General features: G+C 42.3%; 2 protein-coding genes across 3 annotated transcripts in view; both read right to left on the reverse strand.

Moving 5' to 3' along the window:
* Positions 1-18029, reverse strand: part of rusc2 (RUN and SH3 domain containing 2) — a 30630-nt gene extending 12601 nt beyond the window's left edge. Inside the window, exons 1-3 of one of the 2 annotated variants that reach the window (XM_053419934.1) lie at positions 17901-18029; positions 3314-5084; positions 1689-2265 (exon numbers count right to left, since the gene is read on the reverse strand). In XM_053419934.1, coding sequence (XP_053275909.1) covers positions 1689-2265; positions 3314-4894 — 2158 coding nt within the window. In that variant the 5' untranslated portion in view covers positions 4895-5084; positions 17901-18029. Of the gene's footprint in view, positions 1-1688; positions 2266-3313; positions 5085-17046; positions 17147-17900 lie in introns of those variants that run through there. The other variant, XM_053419935.1, reaches the window with a different exon arrangement.
* A 2266-nt stretch (positions 18030-20295) lies between these two features.
* The window catches only part of LOC128438536 (uncharacterized), a 34673-nt gene continuing 34018 nt past the window's right edge, over positions 20296-20950 (reverse strand). The window contains exon 19 of the mRNA XM_053421118.1: positions 20296-20346. Within this exon, the coding sequence (XP_053277093.1) occupies positions 20296-20346 (51 nt within the window). The remainder of the gene's footprint in view (positions 20347-20950) is intronic.

Genomic DNA, 20950 nt, shown 5'->3' on the forward strand with positions numbered 1-20950 from the left:
GGAGGCCGCTGACCTGAGGGCAGGATGATTTACTTCCTAAGAAGCTGGTTTGAAGGATTTTAAAGGAAAAAGCTTTTAATTAATGATGGTGTTAATATGATGCAGCACAACATGAAGCTGGTTTGTTTTTCTGAGATAAAACACAAGAAGAAGCTGCACAGTGAGTTTGCATGAAGGAGAATTTGTATTGAAATAAGAAATGATTTAGGGAATTCCAGTTTGTATAACCAGTGAAAGGAGACAGCTGAGGCATTCCTGTCCTGGTGTGTTTACTCATAACTGTCTCTGTTATTCCAGCTATTCCGAACACTCCCTGTTGTGTGTTTGTGTGTGTTTGTGTGTGTGTGTGTTATACCGGACATAAGTAGCAGGCAGCTGACACTGAGCTTTATAAGGTGAAGGTGGTGTTGGTCTGTTCTTCACTCACATAAACTGATAATGCAGCAGGACCATAATAATAACAGCGTTATTATAAATGATGTTATCATTAGTGAATATTTGGAAATTATTTTACCGTAAATTTATTTTATTACAGCGTCATTTTAGAGTCTGTAGGAATTGAATCCATCAGGACATTAATAATCCATAAACACGATTAGCTTTCAGTGAAGCGAAACAGCTGCAACGTCATTTATTATGTCGGCAGAAAGGAGTTTGTGTAACTTTATCTGACCTTCCATTGTTTTTGGGGACGAGTTGGGCCTACAGGGGCACACACACAGACACACACACAGACACACACAGACACACACACACAGCTCAGTATGCTGATGTGGACCTCAGCAGGGGGGCGTTCTCTGCACCTTCATCTCCTCTCTCTATATCCGATTGTTATTCAGAACATGTTCGGCCCAGTTCAACCCTTCAGTGCGTCTGAAGCTGAAGACACACACTCTGCACCGCTGGGTGATACACACACATTCACACACACTCAAACACAACATATCGACTTGTTGACACACAGCAACAGTGTAAACACAACGAAACTGCAAACTTACGATGAGAAAACATCAAAAGAAACATGTGGGAATGTTGTTGCATCTCTGTTTTGTTTTTAAATGTTTTTTGTAATACTTAGGGTACAATACAAAACGTTTTCTTCATCTTAGAATAACAGCTGCAGCTCAAAGATAAATATTGTGTAATATACATTTATATATAATATGAGACAAACTTCTCAGTGAACGATCGTCAGTGCTGCAAAGAGGCTTATTCAATTTCTTAAAAGACAGAAGGTCAATTTACAATTGAAGTCACTAATTAGTAACTGAGGTAGAAGATGATATCTCACAGCTAAAAGTTTAAAGCTCCTCTGATCAGTGATTGTTTAATTAAGATTAAAATGACTGAGTCACATGACTATGGGCCGTTGATGAACCTGTGAGGCTCTAACAGCTCTGTTAGCGTGTTAGCATCTTTTAGCTCATTTAGCTCAACAATTAAATACTAGAATAACACTCGGTAGAACTTGTAGGTCCTCTGCTCATACATCTCACAAACATAAATGTCAGTAAGTAACTCAACTTGATTATTTGTGAAACTGTTTTTGCATAATTCTGCTGACAAACCAACGGACATGGTTTGAGACGGAGGTGACGTGAACTAATTTCAAGATAAAGAAACAAAACTCCTCATGAATTTTGCCAAATGTGCAAAACCGATGATTACTGGAGCTTGAGGAGACGTACCTTCAGCTTTGGCCCGCGTCTCCCTCGCCCCCTCCAGGTGTCGCTCTATGCTGCCATGGCTGTAACATCTGCTGAATGGCGCCGGCGACAGGCTCTGACTGTCAGCCTCCGCACGCTGCTCCAGGATTGGAGAGAAGTCCACCGAGGAGTGCGAGTGGGTGGAGTAAGTGGAGGAGAAAGGGTCCGCGGCTGCCTTCATGGATGGCGACCCCCCCGTAGCTCCGTTTCTTCTTTTACTCCTGGCGATCTCTGCGAAGGAGGTGACGCGGGGAGGTGGAGGCGGGGTCGGGGCGGCGCCATCACTGAGCCGGACGGGGCAGCTCAACATCCGCTCCAGAGATCCGAGCCGAGGAGACGGAGACTTGTCCAGGTTTCGGTCGTAGCTGCGCGAACGGGGACGAGTTCCCGAAGAGGCTCCGCTTCCGATAAGGGCCCGGCCAACCACAGGAGGGGAGGTGTTGACGTACACCTGACCCTCAATCACAGCCGGAGCAGCTTCCGCCCCAACATCCGCCTGGTGATTCTTCGTCTCTTCCTCCTCCTCCTCCTCCTCCTCATCGTCGTCATTATCTTCTTCCTGAATGACGAAAAGCAAGGAAGGAAAGAAAAGAAAGAACAAAACAGATGTCAGACAACACATCAGATTAAACAGGTCAAAGTCTTTACAAAGGAGCAAATCGAACTTAGGGCCCGAACTGTCTCAAAGCCACCTTTTCTGTGACACGGTGTTTCAGGCTGATGTTAAAACGCTGCAGCGCAACACAAGTGGCGAGTTAATCCTCAGACATGATGACAGCAGATGACCCCAGACTGAGGCTGTGATTTAAAACCAGACAGCGGCCGACTAACGCCACAGTCACAGTTATTTTAAGGTCAGAGCTATTGTCACTGTCATGGGACCATTACTTCTTTCCTCGTTGAGTGAGATGTATTTTGACAGAATCACTTCCGTCTCGTCCCTGCTGGGTTTTTAGATTTCCTTCTCTTACCTGGTCAGACTGCTTCTCTTTACTCTTAAATAAGTCATAATAAAAACACTTTAACTAAATGTGAGAGATAATCAATCTGTGACAAGCTGTGTCTCAGGACAAACTGAGGTAGAAATGAGAGAATATTCTGAATCTGATAATTTAGACAATCTGTATCTTTTAGACAATTAGACACATTTTAATTTTTCTTTGGTTGGCAGATCAATATATTATAATTGGAGATCTTCAAAGAAATGCCTCAGATACTGCAAAAGGTACCAGGTTGATAATGGCAAGTACGCAAATCTATGTCCCCATCAGATACCACGTCTTTTAAGTGTATTCGTTTTTTTCAGATAAAACTGTGATTTCCTTTTTCCAAAAAACTACTGGAAATGCAAAAAAGACTCAATCGCCCCGGTTTAAAAAAAACCTGCATATACCTAATTTTGGTGTAAAAGTGGTACCATTGACTAACTGTTGTGTACACACAGGTGGCTACACAGGGAGGTTGCACACAATATACAATCGTAGTTAGAATCAGTTAAATTGATAAGCTGTATATGAGCTTCGTATTTGTGGACCTGGGCATGTGGTAGTTTTCGGTTACATGGTTTATAAACGGTTTTAACCAGAGAGGCAGGATTGTCCACTCACCTTAGACGACTCTCCTTCCTCCTCCTCCTCCTCTTCCTCTTCCACGCCGTCCTGCTCAGCTTGCTGTCTGAACAGGAAGTACTCGCTGGGCTGAGTCGGGGTGGGGCTTCCTTTGCTGTGCTCATCGGAGCAGCTGTTGACCGACGAGCCCACGGGACTCGGCGATGACTGCGACGAAAGGTCACAGGTCACCAGCTTGTAGTAGTTCTGGGTGGCGACAACCAGACGGGCCTGGCTCTGCAGACAGGATACAAGGTCTCCGGACGAGCCAGAATGTGGCGGGTGGTAGGAGTTGCAGTTGGCGTCGAGGTCCAGAGCCCCCTGGTGCTCCACAGAGCAAGAGCACGTGGAGGAGGTGGACAGGTGTGGTTCCCGGATCAGAGGGAAGGTGTTGCCGAGACAAGAGGGTTGTTGCTGTGATCCGGGAGGTTCGGTTGGGGATGTGTGAAGGTCTAAATAGAAAGCCCCTCCACTCGAGTCTCGCTGGTGTCCTGCTGGGTCAGAAACAGACGAGGTGCAGGAGTGGTCAGTGGAGCTGTTGAGGTTGGTGAGTCCAGGGGCCGGTGGCTTCTCCGGTATGCCGTTGTTCATCTTGTTGTAAATGGCACTGAAGTTGACGAGGACGCCGTCCGAGCTGTTGCAGGACGAGTCGCTGCCGTAGCCTTGCTGACAAGCTGTAAACGGCTCAGAGAAGGTTTCAGGAAAGTGTTGAGGGTAGTTCTGAGACAATACACAGCAGGAGCAGTGTTGGGTCGAGGAGCTTGACGAGTACGAGCCCGTCTTACTGCTTCGGCCGCAGCGCATATGATGATCTTCGTCTTCTTCCTCATCGCCCCAGTCTTGCTCTCCACAATCCATGGACATGTTGGAACCGCTGCTCCCGAGGCGACGCTGGCTGTCCAGACCTAAGATGTTCAGGTCTTCCAGGTGGTTGGACAGATCTGAAGCTACGGCCCTCAGGGACTCCCGTCGGCTTCCTCCCACCGAGCTGTGCAGAAGGAAGGGCTCAGAAGTGAAGCCGAGGTCGTGCAGGCGGAAGGATGCCATCCCAACATCGAGGGCAGAGTTGGTGTCACTGTGGAGGTGGAAGGAAGAGTCCTCAAGGTAACCGCTGAGGTTGTCACCATCATCCTCCTCCTCTTCATCATTGTCATTGTCGGTATTCAGCAAGAACGGATTCTGACGAAACGGATTCCTGTTCCTCGGTTTCGCCCTGGGTAAAGTGTGAGCTGTGATCAGCTGGTCCTCTGAATTGCTGGAAGTCACTGATGAATCATCACTCGCTGTGCTGCCTCCTTTACCGCCACCCTTCCTCTCTCTTCCTCTGTTGTGGGAGGAGCAGGAGTCACTGGAGGTCTGAATCAGGCTGCTGTAGAGCAGAGCATCCCTCTGGAGGATGTCCCTCTCGGGAAGGGAAGTGGTGCGACTCAGGCCGAGGTTCTCAGGTGGGGTGAAGGCCTTGCTCCTCTTAAGTGAGCTCCCGCAGCCGCCCTGTCTCCCCCCTGACACCTGACAGTGCACCAGGGGAATGTGATGCACAATCAGGGTCTCACCAGACAGTTTAGGAGGGCTGTCCATCATTCAAGAGGAAGGAGGGGTGGAGTGGAGCTGCAGCAGCTGAAGGAGGGCCTCTGCGGGCGGAGGGGAAGGTAGAAGTGTGATGTGTTGATGGTTGTATTCACACTTAGTTTGTTGGGCCCAGCTCAGCAGCTCTGCCAGGGATGTTGAAGGTGAGGTCGGGGAAGTCGACGCCATGGTCAGAGTGGTACATCTGGAAAATACAAAGAAACAAAGAGGAAACGCTGCAGGTTATAAATCCAGATAAATAAAGCCATTAAGGCACAGACACTCCGCGTGCAGGCCCGAGGACACAACATTGTGCTTTTCCCGTATAACTCATTAGTTTTGCACTAAATCAGAAGAACAGAGACAAAGAGAAATACATCAAATCACAACAGCAGCAGCTGCCATGTCCTGACTCTCAGTTTCCAATGTGGGTCAAGCTATGAAACCAGTGGATCATAAACCATAACTCAACTGTGTCACAGGACCTGAGCTTTCTACTAAAATGGGCTGAGTGGTTTGGGTGTAAACCACATGGGTGCATACGCCTCGAGCAGCTGGTTCCCCCACTCTCTACTCCCCGTTTCCTGTCTCTCCATTACTGTGCTTTCAAATAAAGAAATAAAAATACCGCCAAAAAATAAATAACCTGTCCAAGCTAACGCTGAGATCACCCAGGTGGGACCACCAGGGGTAATTTACTCAGCTACACACGACTTCTCATGCGGTTGAATCCACCCATTATGGTGGAGCTTGTTCCTGAGTGGCCCTCTGACAGTCGGGTTAGAACAGGTCCAGTGTTTATTATGAGGTTTTATGTGTTTTTATTTTCTATGGATCAAAACAGCTCCAGGAAACGAACTTTACCATTAAGGCTATACACTGAGCAGGGTGACACACACACACACACACAGCAGCTGACTCTCAAACACGGCGATGATCTCATCCCCATTCGCACATCACACCCAACATGACACACACACAGACACACACCAACACAGCAGCCGTTTCCTTCACCATCATCCATCAAACCAAAAATAAAAATAAAACATTTCTACTGTTCACATCTTTCTCCTTTGACATCCACTTGGTTGTGCTAATAAAGTGTTGAGTCAATCCGTCATCCTTTCAAAAACAGCACAAACTTTATCCAGCTAAAGTTTGTGTTGTTTTTGGTATAGTAAACAAACTGGACTCCATGACACTTCCTGAATAAACTTTTTTTCAAGACAATTGTCAATGTCACGGAAATACGACACACCCTTTTAAAATCCAGTGTATAAGACGTAGGCTAAAGGGATTCATCGGCAGAAATGGAATATAAAATAATCATGTTCGGATAATGTTGTCCGTGTATATTTACCTGAATGTACGAATTCTTCTTTTCATTAAGAAGAAGCAGAAGAAGCTCTTGATAATTATATCGGGGGCAGATTATGTTCTATTGTGGCCGTCATGTTTTTACTGTGGCTCAAAATGGACAAACTAAACACATTTTGAGTTTTCTCTCTACCGTGGGTTCATCAACATCCTTGCGATGATTTTACTGTTATTTCAAACAAATGTGGTCATGAATTATTCATATACTGTATGAATGCCAGACCCAGGATTGTGGAGGTTCATCCATTCATTGTAATTTCTCTAATAAAGAATTATAAAGTGTGTCATCAACAGGATAGGGAGCAAGTTACTTTAAATCTACCGTTCACCGGCTGCTAACCTGGAATTGAAAAGGACTTAACTCACTTCTTAAGAGTAATCCCTCCATTTCACCTGCTTTAAATCATAATCCCAGATACAGTAGGTTGATAAAAAGCGAAACCTGGAATTAAATTTTGATTCTTAAATCTCTCCGGAAGTCAGACGAGTGTGGCTGTGACTGGACAGAAAGAAAAGTGGGAGATGAAAAGACAGAAAGGACATAATCTGATTTAGGGATTTAAAAGACGAGCAGGAAGCCAAACGGTGACATTAGAGTGGATGACAGCGAGACGAAACAAATATAGATTCAGATGGATATTTACCACAAATACAAATGCAGATGAGACCTCTACGAGTAGGATCACAAGGAGGAGCAAAGCAAAGCGCTGCTGCATCGTTTTCGTTGCTACATGAAGAGAAGAGAGACGGCAGGTCTGAAGCTCAACGTCAGCGTGGTGAGAGGTTGACTCTCTGCCAGGATAATAACTCAGACGCCACTCTCCACAAATGACCTTTTTAAACAGACTCGAAAGGTATTTGATGTCAGGGAGGCTTCAGCTTCTCTTCCATCCAAGTGGAGCTCAACCTTTTTATCTCGTAGCTGCGAACATGGAGTCATGGCTACCCATGATGCCCTGCTGCAGGCGTGGAAGAGGACAGTTATCAACACTGACACATTCTGATCTGGGACGGATTCAATATCTTTTCAAGCAAAGACCATCAATCACTGAAATCATCACTTGTCACAACATGAAGAAAATGAATATATAACAATGAAGGAACCTCAAACTCTCCACAAACCAATGAGACGAAGTAAAAATATATAATAAGATCTGGAGAAAACAATGCACTTCAGTTTCTATTGATAAGTTGCAAAGGGCGAACGTTTAAATGTATATAAATATATAAAAATGTTTCCAGGATAAGTTTGAGTGTATTTGATGTGTAAAGGTTGTGGTCAGTGGAAGGTGAAATGATCACATTAGCTGAGTGGCTGTGATGGGGAGCGAGACGATGTTAACACCAGACGAGGGAAACTGAAATGGGTTTAAGAGATTAGCTGCCGGGTCAGGCAGGCTGGGTGGTGAAGGGTGAGTTCAGACATTAACACAGGACAACGACAACTGTCTGAGTGTGTGTGTGTTTGGATCTGATCAGCCAAAGCTCAAGGTCAAGGTCAACAAGAGGATATGGCTACAGAAAACACACTTTCCAGAAATAAGAGGGAGATTATCAAGAGAAATATTGATCAGAGAATGATTCTCCATCAAGTGACGTCATGAAGAAATCAGAGAATAATGTTATGGATAGTTCAGATATAGATTTTCAGAGGATTTGCTGCATCCTATAAGACATGAGCTAAAGATATCATATATATATATATTCATATAGGCATAATTTCAATATATAAAAAGTTTGTATTGATTGTTGGAGAATATAAAGTTCATGCAGGGGATGAATTATCCCTCCGATGTTATCTGTTACAGACGAAAGGACGTGAATTTAACTCATAAGAATTTTAACACAACCCTATGGCTGCATGAGAAGGATTTCGAGGTCAGTGTGTGTGTGTGTGTGTGTGTGTGTTTTCCACAAAGAATGTGTTTTGTAAACAAAGCTGCTGCAGACTAACACATTTCATAATCTCACATGGTTTTGATAAGAGACGCCCGAGTCAGTCAAAACAGTGTCTCCCACTATTAACCTACTTTGTCTCACCACAGTTTCCTTATGAAACAAAACATTTCATAAACGATGTTAATCACAACGTCTTGCTACATGGTTTCAATCAGTTTCCTTTGTCTATCACAAACAAATGGAGCAGTTTATTACAGTTGGACGAGCCGACGACAATCAAGACATCCATAAAGTTTTTATGTCCATGGCAGGAAGGCTTAACTGTTCATACTTTCCTCTTGTACATGTACAAATTCAATGTTGCATCAGGTGCACGGTTGAAAACAATTGCAGTTAGTCTCTTAATTTATCTTCTGGCTATTTTAAGGCATATAACGCAATAAACTAATCTGAGTAGTATCTCTAATTCCCTTTAATAAAGCCGGTGCATTGTGCCTTGTTTAAAAATAGAGGGGTTATAAGAAGACAGTCCAGGAACCAGAAGGTCAGTGTTTCGATCACCGGCTCCTCGGGCAAGATGTTGAACCAAAGATTGACCCGAATGGCATGAATGTGTTGAACTGGAACGTGGTTTATATGTCCAGAAAAGTAGGATATAAAATACAGTTCATTACCATTTCAATGCTGAGACATTCCGAAGAGTTTTGCCAAATTTGAGGAAAAAGATGATCTCAGGAATGCGTCATGGCCGACAGGAAACCGCGCCCGTCACATGACGCAAAGTTCTTAGTCTGGTATTTATAATGGACCCATCACAGCTGCTGTGTAGTGTTGTGTGACTGCTGAGTGACACACTGGACAAATGTGGACAGGCTATTCAAGTTTTCACCCACCTACCCACACACACACAAACAAGTTGAATAGACTCACAGGCTCAATAACGGAGCATTTTTATACAGAACTTGCAAGATATTTATCAAGAGATTTTCCTACAAGGTCACAACAACAAATTCCTTTACATTTACCGAGCCTTTCAAAATCAAGTGAAAAGTCATAAAAAGATCCTGTGCAGCTCTTCAGCAGCTGAGACTCATCACAGAGTTTCAACCCTCCAACACACAGAAATCACTTTTTCAAGAAAACACACACATCCTCCTGGTCCCTTTGAGCACAAACAATAACACCACTGAGCCTATCACCAGATTACATCACAGCAGATCAGATAACGGGTTAACGAGAACAAAGAGGGCCGGGTCTGGCCAATCGGATTTCATTACACATGCTCCATTAGAGACCACAGCTACAGGGCCGGCCAATCAGGGGGAGGAGTCGTAGTGTGTTTCAGAACACATCGTGAGAAAGAGGGAACACAGAAGAAGAGAAAAAGAGAAGGAGAAAGAAAAGAATGAGGAATAAATGAAGACAGAAAGGGGGTAACCATGGCAACCAGGCTAGCAGCTGTAAGAGGGAAGACACAGAAAAGACTGAAGACGAATCATTGGTCCATTTGATGTGGTTTCAGTCTTTTTCTGTCCTGCTGTTCAGGTCAAGATTGCCAACAGGTCATTAAAGAGACAGGAGCTAAGTGCCATGTGTTTGAGACAGAGGCTGAAAGGAGGAGCTGCAGCAATGGACAGTCTGTGGAGAGTGATTGAAGTGATCAACCTGAATATGAGCAGAATGTGTCTTCTTTAGATATGAATAGTTATTATTCTTATCTCATCTCATCTTATCTGGAGCCTTCTTCCCTTCGTGGTTTTGTTCAGCTTCAAATTGGGGTTTTCTGGTTTTCTCTCTTCAAAACAGAAAAACAATAAGAGGGTTCTCCAGCCGTGGTAATACCCTAACAACTGGGGATTCATTGAATATGTCTGAGTCAATCAGCTGTGACTGCTCTCTACAAACAGTCTCCACGGGTTCTCTGGAAAAACCCACATGAAGGTGCTATATGTGGTGGCAGGGCAGGAAACTGACCTATTTATGAAATACTGAGGGAAGAGGAAAGGCAAGCTGTTACAAAGGACGTCCTCCCTCATATATCACCAGCACTTCCAGGAATAGGTCTGAGCCCGGGACGGGGAGGAGGGGTTGCATCCGAGTGAGGGCGCACCCTCACCAGGAAGAGACCGACGACACAACCACAGGAGATGGCAATTAGGATGATAGATGAAGTGCACCCCCCCAGTGGAACTCACTTTTATTGAATACAATATTGTCGCTGTTCATAGAACAACTTCTTTAATGTAGATCAAAGCGGGTCGATAAATTCCACAACACAAAAGGGCCAGTAAGTGGAATGTATTTTTGCTTCGTAGCAGAAAATGACCATAATTTATTTGTGGAATGTTGATGAGGCTGTAGACTGAACATACATCACATTCCACAACATTTTCTATTTTCCATTAATCAGAACATAAATTAAAAGAACTAGTTTCAATCTGTCACTGATTCTAATTGTTTACTGAGCATCAACTGGTTCTTTCATGCGGCCTCGGCTCTGCCAGTCTCTGATTGTCTTCTCTCGTTTCCTGCAGGAATAGGAAAGTTAAGCTGTCTGGTTGATGAGTTACTGGTTCAGTGTGTGTCGGTGTGTGTGTGTGTGTCCCTACACCCATGAAAGAGCTTTTGTTTGCTGCACACATTCATCGCCTCCCGCTTCAGCGTCAACCAAAGACACACAACAAGAGCCGAAGAGCCGAAAGGAAGGAATGTTCAATGTTCAACCATCCCGAAAGTGTCTCAAGATTTTCAGTCGTCTCACATCAAATGTCTACAGCTGGTTGACCAGTTTCTCGCCGAGGAGAACACAATATGTCCAAAACCATCGGGACAGACAAGAAAGGGAGGACATAGGAAACAACCATGACCTTGTGTCCTGGAGCTCTGAGCTCTGTATTCAGGGGGGAAGTTTCCCACCAACACCAGCCAAGTACTGGAATGTGTGTCAGAAAAGACATTGTGATTTTACAACTGCAAATTCAGGACTCGCTGTCAATCAAGTCCTCAAATAAGTCTGAACATTATATCAACTGAAAACTACAAAAACACAACTTGAACTGGGATCATTTAAAATAAGAGTCATATGGTGTCTTCTTTTGTGTTGATGTATTTTCATCAAATGACTTGATGCAGCAAAATATGAAGCTTCATTGATCCTTATTGGGGAAATGCTATTTTCTCTTTCCCTCCTCCACAGTTCAAAGGTCATCGTCCCTGAAGCTCATAAGGTTTCATCCAAATAAAACTGTTTCTTTGAAAGTGCAATATCAAGCGTATTGGCATCAATAAATTACCACAATCCCAGCGTTCCCCTCAGAAGTACAAGCGGTGAAGCTAATGGATGGATAGATGGAAGGAGACCACCACAATGATGTTGAGTCATTAGTAATATTACACTATTGATTGCCGAACTCTAGCGAACTCTACGCTGCATTTCATAAACTGTAGGTTGGTGGAAAATGTGCTAATGGTTTACGGCACAAAACAAAAGGAGGAGCATTTTCCTGCAGAACAAACTTTTTCGTAAAGATTATCCAGTAACTTTCAAGATGTTGATTCTATCCTTTTAGATCGATGTTCTTTCTTTACTAAGTTGTTTGGTAATCACATCTTAATTAGCTTCACCTCTAAGTTGATTGCTTACATGTCATGTCCTTAGATCGACCAGTGTGAGCTGAAGATGAACACATGACCTTGATCCCAGTGTCCCAAGAGGCTTAGGGACAGTTTGCTCTCCTCGAGCGACTCCCGGCCTGAACTTGATCAAGCTTAGAGCCTCTTACACAACAGACGACCTGTGTCGTCACCTGCACCCACCCGTCAGTGTGAGCCGACCTTCCTCCACAGCAGGAGCTGAGTGGCAGTGACCGACTGCCTGAGAAAATGAATGGAGATTAAAGTTTGGAGAAATGATGCAGTGTCATCTGCAAACATGAGAACATTTCCATCCTGCAGCAACAAGCAACCGACTGTTGATGATGGTTTTGACGGAAGAGACAGGATTATTTTTTTCTTGTAATCCAAAGTGCATTTCAGGGAACAGAAATTGGAGTACTTAGAATCATGCATATGTTGCTTCAGTCCTCGGATGGAGTTTGTTTTGGTTTTCATTTCAACCAAATGTCGGGTCAACTGTTGTGTGACTTCCTCACAGGGATTAATTAGGTTTAGCCTAATGTCGAGGCTTAAGGTAACACAAACACACAAACTGCATTAAGACCTAAAACCACACATCAGACTATTTCTGGGTCTCAAATCGGATGCTAGTTTTGCACTTGTGCCTCCAAGCAACAATAGCCTTTATGTGCTCATTGTAACAATTGTCTAATTTCTGGGGCTGGATTTCTCTTTGGCTACATTCACTTCTCTATTCCATCCATTTTCTTCTCTTTCTCTTTGCTGCCGTCTTTCCATCAAACGTTCCCCTCACTTCTCCCATCCCCCCTTCAGCTTCACTAAATCCCTGTTCCCTTGCTCTCTCTGCCTCTCTTCCATCCACCGTGTGCACTGCAGCACAACACGTCTCTGCTTCACTTCTGCCTCTCTACTCGTCTCCCTCCCTCTCTCCTTCCTCCTTCCAAACATATATATCCAGCCGAGGAGTGGACTGCAGATGGGTTCAGCCAGATCGCCTCACAATCCCACTGTGCAGTAAGCGTAGGAGGCCACAGTACAACTCACAACCTGATCTGTCTGTGTGTTGCTGAGAAGAATTCTCAACTCGTCTTTACCTTTCAGATTTACAAGAGCTTGTTATCAATAATCCCTGTTAACCACAAAGCAATTAGGAAGTGACCTGCCTTGCTCAAGGGAAACTTAATGCGACCTACAGCAGATAGCTTTAAACCAGCCAAACTTCAAGTCAGGCCTGTTTTGACCCTCAAACTATTTCAGTGATGCAATTTTGAGCAGATAATAGTAAAATTATGTTCTGCCCTCTTTTAAATAACTGTGACCTTTGACCACTGAAATCTAATCAGTGAATCTGTGAGTCTAAAGTAACGTTTGTGCAAAATTTGAAAGGATTCTCTCCTGACATTCTTAAGATAACATGTTCAGAAGGCAAGAAAGAGTCAGTCACACTGACATTGACCTTCAACCTCAAAATTCTCATCAGGTTTCAATCAAGCATTCTTGAGATATTGCGTTCACAAGACCAAAAATGAGTTTTTGTAAGGTCAAGCTGATTTAACTGATTGATCAATCAACTAAAAAGCCAGAGTGTCTCCATCTGTATTCATTTCTTAATTGAGCTGAATGACTCTGCATATAACTCTGCTACGTCAGCTCGGAATCAGCCAGAAAATGAGGAACCAGTGATGATCGAAATTCAAAGAATTTTATAGTTTTGTGACAGTAAAGTTTAATTTAAAAACTCTAATATATAATCTAATCTAAAAAGAAAGACCATTTTAAACATAAATTTTAAATCTAACCTTTTGAACAGAACTTTTTTGTGTTGTCTGTTTTTTCCTGCCTTGATTCAGCAGCTGAACCGCCACTCGTCATGTAATCACCACATCATGTTTCACACAACAGTGCAGAAGGAATGTCCACAGCGTGTTGATGGTGTCCCCGGCAGTGATCTCTCACCATCAGACAAATGAGCAGCAGCATTCTCCCTCCTCAGCAATAAACACTCACTGTGACGCTCACAGCTCTTTCACACGGTGCCTTTAAATCCAGAGCAGCTGTAACAAGCCGGAGGGGAAACGTGTCCATGTGTTGGACTCAAAGGTCTCATCAGCATCAGGTGCTCACGTCGTTACTTCTCTTTTAGAAACACAGATTATCTTTAGGCACAGAAGCAAAAAGATAATCTTCATCATGCTCAGGGTCCTTTAGGCAATTACATCCTTTCAATGTTAATAATGATACGGTCAGAGGTGGAAAAGGTTTTTTCTTGCAGTAAGTAAACAAAGGACACTTTCAGACAAGAGTGTAGATATCTGAACAAAGATTTTGAAATAATATTCGGGCTCAGGTCTGAGTCGGACACTTAAGCTTTCAAATCTATTGATTTTCTGGGCTGCCAGCATTTTGAAATATGCAGATTTTATATATTTCTGCTGTTCATGAAATTTAAAGATGTCCTCTTTAGCTCCGGAAAACTGTGAGAGGATTACATTTTCATTATTTTGATGCACAATACTGATAAAGAAAATATTAAACAGACTCAATTAAAATAATTTTTACTACAGCCCAACAAGTTTCACTCTGAAATGCTGTGAAGGGCTTTGGGTGATCCAGAGTCTATCCTGTGGCTGGAAACACAAAAGGATCTCGATCAGTTCCCTGAGGGACTCCTACAGCCTCGACAACACTTCCACACATCCCTGAAAGAAAGCATCACAACTTCCAGGGTTTTCTCAACACTTTCTGACTCACACATCTTAAAAACAACTCGAGTCATATGACTAAGGAATCCTGAACACACAGTATCAGCTTTTCCTTCATTGTGCATTTTGTTCTTGGCTGAAAGCTTAGTCTCTATTGGATGTGCATGTGGCACAGCAAAACGACATCCTTGCATTGCACAGGCCATTGAAGAGAAGGGGTTTCAGAGTGCAGCCATGCCGTTGTAACTCAAAGGGCCTTAAGGCACATGGTGGGAGGTATTTATAGCATCAGTGGGGATGGAATGGTCCAAGTTTGCTTTTGAGTTTGAAGAGCATCAACAATAGAGAATGCAGACAAAAACGAATAAAGACTTTCAAGATGTTGCCAGTTCTCAAAACTAGAGCAGTGCTCGTTCTGCCTGGTTTGAACGGCCTGTTTACTGGTGATGCTTTTCTTTCTGAAACTGTAAATGTTATCTGCAGCAATTGAACCCCAGTTAATAAAGAGCTGCTGCTGGTCTCAGTCCACAGAACCTGAGGTAAAGACCTGCTGCTGCTCAAAGAGCTGTTCACCTGTTAATTCAAAGTTCGGTGAAGCTTGACGTTGAACTTAAGTTGATGATTCCCACTCAAAGTTTATTGATATAGAATGTATCGCGTGTCCAAATTCAACACTGACCTTCACTTGACCCTCAACAATTCACATGACACGCGTGAAGCCAACGACATGAAAGGTTCTCCAAATATGCATTTAGACAGAATTAGATTTCTGGAATCAGCAGATAAAGATAATTAGGATGTTGAAACTTAATCCTTTAGCTCTGGACAACATACAAAACCAAAACAAGTCAAGTTATTCACTGAGTGCTGCTGCAGATAACAGTGTTCAAACTCTCCATTCAGAGTAGAGAAAACACAACATGACCTGCATGATATCTGCATACTGTTCTTTTACAAATCTGAGTTACTCACGCCATAACACAACATAACACACACACACACGACAGCAGAGAAACTATGCACATCCGGCCTCCGCAGGCAGGAGCTTGATTACATAACACAGAGAGACACATTCCGAGATCAGGAGGAGCAGCTGAAGACCGAGAGCAGACACGTCGCATGACACAGTGAATCAGTCTTTCTTAAAAAACTGAAACTCAGAATGTTATGGTCAGGAGCTCAGTTGCCACACGTCCCTGCTGGACTGATACAATACGATACATGATATGAAATGATAAGACACAACATGATACAATACGATACATGATATGATACAATAAGACGTACTACGATAATAATCTTAAGATACAAAACGATACAATATGATGCGATACCAGGATATGATTTGATACAATACGTCATGATTCAAAATGGGCCTGAGAACAATCCATTAAAGTTGCAGATGTGAATTAACCGGCACTTTCTTTACCGCGAAATGTGTTTTGTGACAAATTAATCTTTATGCTTTTCTATTATATTTCTACAATAAGAACCAGACAATCAGGCCTTGACTGAGTTATGAGCTCTACTGAGTGACTTTATGTTTCTGATTGAATTTAACCCGAGTGGAGATTTTGGGCGAATTGTTTACATAGGATGTGATGTCTTGGGATAATTTATATTCATTTTCACTAAAGGACAAATCTTTCAATGGTCCTGTGACTCTTCATCATCATCCAGTAAAAACATTTCATTTTCACCAACGTGTGAATCTGAGCTGACAGAAGTGCATCACGCATCCGCCCTCCTCCGGTTACCTTAAATCTTTGGCACATGTTCAATCAGCTGCTTGAGGATAAATATATATCGTCTGTCTGACGCAGCAGTGGCTGTTATTGTGTTGCTTTAAATTCCAGCAGCAACACAAACCCTCTGCAGATGAATAGCAATGTTTGCAAATGGAAACGTGCAACCATTTGCATTAACGTCAGGACAGAGGTCATGTGCAGAACGAACAAACAAAGCCAGAGACAAATCCAGTTACACATTAAACCTGTGCTACTGTAAGTAAACCTGTGCTACGGTAAGTAATACTCACATGTTCTACTTACTACTGTTACTGCCACTACTGATAAAAAAACATTAAAATCAAATTTAACCACAACACAATAAGATCTTTAGTATTGTTGTCTCATAGGAAGAACTCCAGGATCCATCCTATCTGCTGCTATGGGAAGTAAGAGTTGATAATAATTCTCCAGAAATAAGTCGGGTGTGGACTAATTCAGTCTGTAAAATACAATAACATAATAGGAAAATAACTGTGTTCTGAACTCTCTGCCTCTCAGCTGAGAAGATCAATACCATCATCTCTAGCTGCACAGGGTCAGAGAACCACCTCCTGCTTATCAATTATATATGTATAGTGTCAAATACAACTCGAGAATTAACACAAATATAAATATCTGTTGCAGTCAGATAATAATCATGAGACAGGTTCAGCAGAAATAAAAGGAAATATCCCTGAATATAAAGGATGCCACTGAGAGAGCACACAGTAAATCCCTTTCATAATAAACGTAGATAATCCACCCATTTAGGTGCAGAACTCACGGTTCGATGCCGGAGGCCCGCTTGCTTGTGTCAGTGGACCAACCTGCTTCTCCACCATGTTGTGATGGAGCTCAAGACACCAAACAGCATGAAAGAGCCGGTCAACAACAGGAAGTTCAGCCACACAGCCTTCACAATAAAAGCCTGGGAGTGTGCATCAGCACTAAAATCAATACGTTCACAATGGACCACATTCTCATCGATTTATCAACCAACATCATTCAAAGTAAAACATTTAAAATAAATCAATACATCTAATGTTTTGTAGACGTTTTAATGAAGGGAAATTTTTTAGAAAACATTTTTAGGAGTAAAATCAAAGCCCATCCCTCAACATCAGAGCCAAACTTTTATTTTGTAGATGTTGGACGGAAGTGGTGTTTCTCACGTCCTGTAACTTGACAGTGGAGCTGTTGTTTCTGCTGATCTGAGATCAATATGGTGAACTAACGGTGGAACAGGCCGCAGCGGATGGAACGATGAACCGCGTCAGTGTATTTATGAACTGAATCGTGTCTGTTGATAACACGGTCCTGTCGCCTGGCTTCACCCGGACTCTTTGAACGTTTCCACCGCAGAGCAACCGAGGAAACACCGCTGATGTCCCCTCAGCCTTTGTGTCACAGCGATGAATAAAACAACGCATCAAAGACATAACATCACATAACATCTCATCACATCCCCTCACCGCTAAATAACCGATGACACAAGGATGTTACAAGTCAATGTAGCAAAATGACGAATCACTTCACACGGAGATGAGGCGTCACTGGGTTTTTTTCCTCTCGCTTTTTAAACGTCCTCAGATCAGATCTGAGATTAAAACGAGTCACAGATGAAAGCGCAGCTCTCACCTCGTGGCAGGTGAAGATCCACCGGGGGAAGATGGACGACATGTCAGAGCTGCAGATACAGTCCAGGAGACACGGGAGATAATAACGGAGCAGACTGAACACCGCAGCATGAGGAGGAGGAGGAGGAGAAAGATGAGGGGCTGGACCCGAGCGACACGTCAGCCTGAGGTCACTGAGTCTCAGTCCGGTGTCAGAGCTCCGCACACCGGGTTATCTAACCGAGACTGACCCGAGTCAATAAGATGATGGCTCTCATCACAGGCCGCACTGCAGACAGGGAATCCAGCTTAATATGATAATCATCATCATCGTTATCAGCATGATCAAATAATAATGATCGTAATCATAATACTACTAATAATGATAATAATGATTATAATAAGAATCATCATCATATTACAATTAATTATGATAGTAATCACATTCTTAACACTTCTACTAATACTTGTAATAGTACTGAGAGTAACAATTCTTAATATTTTTGTTTTTATTATTATACTAAATATGATAATAATGATATTAATATACTTAATCTACTCCTACGACTACAACTAGTACTACCACCACTAAAAATAATATTTATCATTATTATAATAACACTCTTAGGGATTGTAACAACAATACAAATTATACTACTATTTCATCTACTACTACTACTACTATAACTAGTACTTATAGTAATGGTGATAATATTTATTATTAAAGTACTAGTAAAGTATATAATATGTTATCAGATATTTACAAAGAAGCTTATATAATGTTTCCTCTACTTCACTGTTCAACATTTGATTTAAATGTCTTTGCTGAATCACTTATTGCTAATCATGTACAGTTTTCATGGTCCAGATTTTCACTTATTTTAAATAAATCTTTCACAACAGACAAATAATTTCACTCCTCTAGGAATCTACTCTGCTACTCTACGACTTTGAGGAAGTACAGATTCTGATTTAATATTGACTTTGACCTGGTCTCCAGTGTGTCAACTATTATAAGGTAAAAGGAAAGAGAAGATTGAAATGATGCATTTCAGATACATTTCAATTACTTGTTAATACAACTTGACTCTAGTAGACATTTTTAACCAGATTTACCAACACAAAGAAAAGTTCTCAGTGATTGAGTAGACCTTTTTCTGAATGTGTCATAAGGCTTCATGTTCCAGAAGCTCACCCAGAGCAACAGTTTAAAATGATGTGTCATCTCTTGTTATAGAAACACGAGGTGTGAATGACTTCATGGAGTTCTATTTCCCTATAAATGGAAAATCAGTTGTAATTTGAGTTTAATGTCGTCACATTTGTAGATTTGTAGGTTTATTGCAGCAGCTGAAGACAGTAGGATTATGCTTCTTATGGAACAGGAAGCAAAAGCTGCACATTTATAACTCAAATACAGATTCTCTACTATAAACGTCTCTATACTACATCTGAACACTGATTTATTCATGCATAAGTCATGCTGTGTGGTTTTTCATCCTTGTTAATGTCTTATTGATAATCGGGTATTCTGCAAATGGTTGTCCACTGCTAAACTTGTCCATAATAACATTTTTATTTCCTCTAACAGAGTTGAGCCTGAGGTAATCTGAACCACCCAATGTGCAGCAGTTGCATTATCTGCCACTGGGGGGCAGTGGAAACCAGCGGGGAGCACAATCTAACAATCAGACATTTGCTTTTAGCTCTTTATGCTCAGACAAACGAGGGAACAAAACAAAGACCAATTATTCAGACACTTTTCAGGTGATGCCAAAAACGTTTAGTCCACTTCAGAAGTCTGGTACAGAAACTGAACGAACTCAATGACCTAACTGCTCCTGGTAGTTTCAGGTGCTGTTGGTATTTAACTAATCCCTCGATAGGGATTAGCAGTAGAGTCCAGTTTTTGCATTTCTTGGACAGTTGATGTCATCATTGGGTCGTAAAGCCTCATTCAATCTGCACTAACAGGTTTGGCCTCATGGGAGCAGTAGAGTCCAGCTTTGAGCACGACAGACACTGGACCAAATTGTTAGTGAACATTTGGTCATTTACAAATCCAGCAAATACTGAGCAGCACCAGCAATTAGCATTGAGTGATATTCTGGTCACCTGATTGATTAGTCAATTACCATTGTTTTGCACCAACTGCATTAATACCTGGTTCTTAAAGTCATGAGTTAATCACTGACTTGTCAAAGTTTCCACAGTTGGGTTCATATTTCCCTTTGGGTATAAAAGGGTACAAAATAAAAATGTACCATCCAATAAAAGAGCCAGGTAGTGCTGCGCCTTAACATGCTAAGTGCTAACATTGTACTGCATTTAAAACCAAGTTTAGATTCATGAAGGTTGTGTCAGTCATGTTCACAGCTTGTTTCAATTCTCAAGAGGCCAAAACCAGTTACTGCAGATCAAAGGAAGGCCTGTAGTTTGTCTTGGGTCACCACATTCCCACCACTCATCTGAAGGACACAGGCACTGTTGAGAAATTTTAAGATTATAATTTGAGAAATGGGAGTATCAACTTTAAAGTCAAGTTTTGATGAAACTTGGCTTGTGATGACGCAGTTTCAACAGCAACAAGGAGATGCCATGAAAACCACTTTATGAGATCGACTCATATTCAACCTATTGGCTGGACTGCCTTGAGTCCTCCTCATGAAAATAGCAGATATAAAAAACATCTGGTACCTGGAGAACACTCAGCTCAGTTTAAAGTTAGATTTCCACACCAATATATCAAAAGTATTTTTTATTTTTCAAAAGACTCATGGTACACGTTTAGTTCAACATGGGTCATTGGATGAAACACCTACAGCACCTGAAAGGACAGATTATTCAAGCAATTAATTCAAAAGCACAAAATCATAACATACTTCATCAAGGCACTTTACATAGATCAAGACCACAATTCGTGTGTGTTGTTCAAGAGCAGTAAACAGAACCAAGATGTCCTCATACAAATAAGTTTAGACTCACCCCTGCAGGCATAATGTGCAATTTCAGGCTTTAGCCCAATCCTCCTTTAATTCCATAGTTGAGACTGGTCCCCTGCCCTCTAAAGTG

The sequence above is a fragment of the Pleuronectes platessa genome, chromosome 4 (genome assembly GCF_947347685.1).
Source record: "Pleuronectes platessa chromosome 4, fPlePla1.1, whole genome shotgun sequence".
NCBI classification, from domain to species: domain Eukaryota; kingdom Metazoa; phylum Chordata; class Actinopteri; order Pleuronectiformes; family Pleuronectidae; genus Pleuronectes; species Pleuronectes platessa.